The sequence below is a fragment of the Stegastes partitus genome, unplaced genomic scaffold (assembly GCF_000690725.1).
Source record: "Stegastes partitus isolate 25-593 unplaced genomic scaffold, Stegastes_partitus-1.0.2 Scaffold1074, whole genome shotgun sequence".
Taxonomy (NCBI): Eukaryota; Metazoa; Chordata; class Actinopteri; family Pomacentridae; genus Stegastes; species Stegastes partitus.
This window is the reverse complement of record NW_007578805.1, coordinates 144,257-149,682: the sequence shown is the minus strand read 5'-3', so window position 1 is coordinate 149,682 and position 5,426 is coordinate 144,257. Positions and strand designations below refer to the sequence as shown.

Here is a 5,426-nt window from a genome sequence, read left to right as displayed (position 1 = left end):
TTCTTTATCTGATCAGGGACGGTGCATGTTCACATAGATCACTTGTGATGTGTTGCATATGGAGTGTTAAGCATGAAGCTGATCTGGCTTTTCAGGCTTTTTCTCTTTTTAAACTTTACTTATAATCCAAAATAAGTCGAGCATCACTTTAACTCTGGTAAGTTGTAAACACACACATCAGTTTAGCTACAGGAACAAAACACTGAGTCATTAAAAGATTTATCCAAAGTAAAGGTCCATTATGTGTTTATTTGCCTGCACGCTGCAGCCGCGTGCGTTCAATGTGAGCGTCCGTGACTCAGTGTGTGCGCGTGCGGTTTGCAGGTGAGTGACAGTTTATGTGACTAAGCGGGACTGCGCCTGAGGCTAACCTGCGTCTGGTTAACGCGCCCTCACGCTCGCACTCGCGCGTCTGGCCGACTGCTAACCTCAGACGGTGTCAGCGCTGCACCGACGGGCCGCAGATAAACACCGCCACGGGAAGTTTGTGCGATGTCACCGTGTGTGGGAAGGAGGCCGAGCTCACCTGATGTGAGCACAAATACAGGTTCACTGCAGGCCGGAGTGGAAAATCACCGTCCTGTCATTAAGTTTAATGAAAAAGCCTGGCGACACCGGAGCAGCTCGGCGGTGTGTGGTCGACACGTTTCCCGCGTAAAAGCTGCGTTTGACACTTTTTGAGGTCCACGAGCGCCGAGCTGCAGACACCTGTAGGCTGCTTCTCCACCCGGCCGATCTGCTGCTATTATTGTTGTCAGGAAACAGATGTGAGTTCACACACTGGAAAGAAAGTCTGTTTGTGACTGTGGTCGTATGCGTCTGCACGGTATGGCTGTGTGTGTGTGTGTGTGTGTGTGTGTGTGTGTGTGTGTGTGCGCGCGTGCGTGCAGAGTGTGGGCGGGTGGGTTTCGGAAAATATGACTTGGCGTTTCTTACACCCGGTTTCTGCCCCTGACTACGGGTGAAACGCACACGTCTGGCCGTACTGTACTGTACTGCTTGCAGCGCACGAGAGGGGCCGGCCGTGCGTGTGAGCGTTCACGTGTGACTGTGAGATGACCTTGGTCAGCTGCGGTCGGAGCCAGAGCGCTGGGTGGGAAGTGGTTACATATAGTTTGGCGTCCGATCAGCCTCTTGAAGTCGAGAAAAGACACATGCACACGAGATCAAATGTGCAGAGACATTAGTCTGAGTGCAGCGTCAGAGTAATGCAATACGATGTGAGGTCGCGGCGCGCACGCACGCACACACACGCGTGGATCACGCCGAATTCTGGGGCACCGCACAATCACAGGATAAATTAGATAAATTAGTTCCAGATGAGGTATAACATATAGACTGTGTTAATGACATGCTCATACAGATGGCTAACACACACACGCACACATGCACACACACACATGCACACACACACACACACACACATGCACACACACACAGATGAGCTCCAAAAACAGCCACCCTGGGAAACGGTGAATTCCCCAAACCACAGAGTGCATGAGAGGGTGAGGGGAGTCATGGGAAAGCAGGATGCCTTCATGCAGTGCCACCGAGCGAGCAGAGCTAAAACAGACAGCGCAGAGGAAAGACGAGGGCAAAATAATACACATCCTGATCTGGCGGCGGTGGATGACAGCGTCTGACGCTTCAAAGGCCTCTGAGTGAGATTTATCCACACAGTGCGGTCGGTCAGCTGGCCGGCCGGACCGGCAGACGCGTAGGGCGAGGGAGGTCGATTACAGCCCTGCTCCCAGCCTGACACAGTTTGGGAAAACCCAGATCAGAGGACAAAGTAAGTGTCAGGGCCTCCGAGTCTGGAAACGCCTGCAGCTCCACCAGATCTGGGGCCTCCGAGGAGGTTCTAGGTGGAGCCGGAGGGGATCAAGGTGTGAAGGTATCTGGAAGCTCTTACTTCAACGACGTGGGAGCGCGTGGAGGCCGGTGACTGGGTGTCTGGAAAATTCTGCTGCGTTTACTGACGTCTGTGAAAAACTCCAAAGGTTACAAACCACGTCAAACACTCCTCTCATGTGTGGTCACTCTGATTATTTTCTAAAATCTGCGTTGTGTAATCGGCCACACCAGTAAAATTCCTGCGCTGCCTCCTACCAAAACAATGGTTTGGCTTTAATTACGATGTGGACTAATGTAAAGTAAATTTAAACGCAGAAAAACCATTTAGAAAGCAAACATTTGGATTCAAGGACAGTAAAATGTCCCCCTCAGGCTGTGATCAACCTGTTTACAGAACACACTCATTCAGACTCACATCTACTCATATATACTTAGGTGACAAATATAATTACACACACAAAAAACGAGGGTATATATATATACATGTATATACAGGAAAAGAGCAGGTGAGGAGTCCGTTTATAGCTCTATTTGTTCTGCAGCATCGTTTCTGCATCACGCCGCCCAAAAGTCACTTTGAAAAATCTTCTGTCCAACCAGAAGCTGCATCTGTTGCGCGCAGGATGTTTATGTTTAGACGTATAGGTTCTCAGTTCCCTCCTTTAACCCCCCAACACACACACACACACACACACACACACACCTACACACACACTTTCACACACACACACTTTCACTCTGCCTCATTCACCTCCATTTATTAAACCCACGCTCGGCGAGTGACAAAGCGCCTCTTTTGAAATGATCGCAAAGCTCGACAGGTGAGCAAAAATTCAACTCCATTTGTGTCTCTGCTAATGTTTCTGCAAACTATCGCACAGCAAAAAAACCAAAGTATTATTAATTTTGCAACACCCGATACTAATATAAGAAAGCGGTGTGATGATTACATGCTGTAGTGCTGAGCTGTATCTGGGTTTCACTATTAATGACTGATGAACTGGTTTCACTAAAAGTTGTGAAAGTGAGAGTTTGTTAGTGAATGTTCACTGTCTCCTCACTGTCCACCGCTCACCGCTGGTTAACCACAAGTTTTACATGCATTTCTTCTGCTAACTTACTGGATTCACATCTGAATTAATGAATGAGTCATGTGAGCTAGTTCCTCGGTCGAGTTGTTCTTTGGGTTTTGACTGTTTGTGCTGATTGCTGCTGAGATTATCTGACTCCGGAGATGCTGCCGTTGTAGCACGCCACGTTGTTTGAAGTTAATCTGGTCGCCTTCTCTACATCTGTCCCAGCGTGCTTTTGCCCAGGAAAAAGTTCATCTACCATTACAAGAACCTGCGCTGGGCGAGGGGCCGCTGCGAGACGTACCTCTGCTTTGTGATAAAACGACGAGTCGGTCCGGAGTCGCTGTCCTTCGACTTCGGACATCTACGCAACCGCAATGGCTGCCACGTAGAGGTGAGTCCGACGGGAGACGATGTTGATGATGTGAGATGATTTTACCGTCCAAAAGTTTTCAAACTCCTTGAAGTTGTTGCAGATTTTTGAGAAAATGCAGCTTCTGTCCCGTTCCGCCATGTTCTATCATGTTCTGATCCACTGTAAAGGTAGAACAGCTGATGCAGTAGATCTCTAGTCAGCTCCAAGTCGTGGCTGAAAGCAAAGAGCTCATATATAAGCCGATAAAGTCACATCAAGAGTTTTCCAGGTGCAGCGTTCACAGATGAAGCTTCATGAAGAAGTCCAAGGAGTTCCTCACTGAGGAACATGTCAAAGGGCTGCAGGAGGACAGACGTGAGCCCTGCACTGGAACAATGGTGGAGGCCCAGAAGAACCCAAGGACCAGCACCAAGAGCATCCTGATGGATGTGAGCAGTTCTGCTAGCAACATGTCCATCAGACACTCCAGCAGACCAACAACAAGGCTGGTCTCCATGGAGACAAGGAGAATCCACTTCTCCAGGACTGAGAAGAAAGCTGCTGCTCATCATTTCATGAACACAGAGAAAGGAGAAGCATCCAAGGCCAAGAGCAGCATCCCCACGGTCCAACGTGGTGGTGGAACGTGATGCTTTGGGGCTGCTGTTGAGCCGACGGACCAGACAGCCTGGTCAGAGGAACCGGCTTCATGAGAACAGAGGAGAACATCAGGAGGTCTGCAGGAACACTGCTCCTTGGGCAGCAGTGGAGCTTCAACAAGACGATGATGTGAAACATGCAGCCACAGTGGTGAAGAAACGCTGAAGAGGAAACAATGAGGAGATGTTGGAGCGGCCCAGCCAGAGTCCAGACCTGAATCCATCCAGAACCTGTGGAGGAACCCAAGAGCAGAGTGATGGAGAGGAAGCCTTCAAGCTCCAGGAGCTGCAGATGGACACTTGGAGGAACCAAATCCCAGAAACACTGTTGGACACTAGAACAGCTGATGTGGAGCAAAATAAAGCCTCTGATGAGTGAAGAAGAGGACGAAGACGTTTGGATGGAAACATCATGAACATCTAACCTCATGCTTTGCTGTGTTTTGTTTCTTGTTCGTGTCGTTCACAGTCAGAAGGAACATTTTAGTCAAATAAAAAACCCTAAAAATGTCTATTTATTGGAGCTGTGAATAATGTTGGGCTTGACTGCATGAACATCCACTGACCTTCTGTGCAGCTGCTGTTCCTGCGCTACCTGGGAGCCTTGTGTCCTGGCCTCTGGGGTTATGGGGTCACTGGACAGAACCGAATCAGCTACTCCATCACCTGGTTCTGCTCCTGGTCTCCTTGCGCCAACTGCTCCCTCAGACTGGCCCAGTTCCTGAACCAGACGCCGAACCTTCGCCTCCGGATCTTCGTCTCTCGCCTTTACTTCTGCGACATGGAGGACAGCCGCGAGAGAGAAGGTCTGCGGATCCTGAAAAAAGCCGGCGTGCACATCACGGTCATGAGCTACAAAGGTGGGTCCATAAACCTGTAGAGCTACGCTAAGCTCCACGTGTCCTGGTGCTTTCATGATAAGTCAACACTGCTTTCCCTTCAGACTACTTCTACTGCTGGCAGACCTTTGTGGCTCGGAGCCAAAGCAAATTCAAGCCTTGGGACGGGCTAAACCAGAACTCTGTCCGGCTGGCCAGAAAACTCAACCGCATCCTGCAGGTAAGACGTTTAACGCACAACACGTGTTCCTTTGAGCGAGCCGGTCCAATAACACGCTCTTCTTTTTGTTTCTTCAGCCCTGTGACACAGAAGATCTAAGAGATGCCTTCAAGCTTCTTGGACTGTGAACAAACCCGTGGCCTCCTCCGAGTCCAGAGAGTCAACGACGTGTTGGTGTCGATCCGTCACTACAACTGCTGAACTGAGAATCTGAAAAATCTGAGAAAAAAAAAAAAAGGCTTTCAAGCTGTCGCAAGGCTCGTGAAGTAGCAGCCGCTTGCTTTGTCTGTAGCATCAAGTGTGAAATAAAATGATGTACAATGAGGTTTGTGTTGTTGTGTTCTGTCTCTGAACCTTTGGATGTGTTCCGGTAGAGCCTCTTTTTTCAGAGTACGTATAGTTTTGAGTGTCTCTGAAAAACTGCTG

The 5,426-nt window shown here is 49.3% G+C and overlaps 1 protein-coding gene across 1 annotated transcript; it reads left to right on the top strand.

Annotated features, from left to right (window-relative positions):
* The first annotated feature begins 2,646 nt into the window (after positions 1–2,646).
* Positions 2,647–5,325, top strand: aicda (activation-induced cytidine deaminase). The gene is made up of 5 exons (XM_008295754.1): positions 2,647–2,675; positions 3,156–3,321; positions 4,519–4,801; positions 4,885–5,000; positions 5,078–5,325. Exons 1-5 carry the CDS (start codon positions 2,656–2,658, stop codon positions 5,126–5,128), a joined length of 636 nt encoding a protein of 211 aa, XP_008293976.1. The 5' UTR covers positions 2,647–2,655; the 3' UTR covers positions 5,129–5,325.
* Positions 5,326–5,426: the final 101 nt, after the last annotated feature.

Bases quoted from the DNA above. Each gene is read 5' to 3' on its own strand.
- aicda (XM_008295754.1), top strand. From the start codon at position 2,656: ATGATCGCAAAGCTCGACAG. The intron at 3,322-4,518 runs GTGAGTCCGACG...CCTTCTGTGCAG, and splicing joins GCAATGGCTGCCACGTAGAG to CTGCTGTTCCTGCGCTACCT. The intron at 5,001-5,077 runs GTAAGACGTTTA...TTGTTTCTTCAG, and splicing joins AACTCAACCGCATCCTGCAG to CCCTGTGACACAGAAGATCT.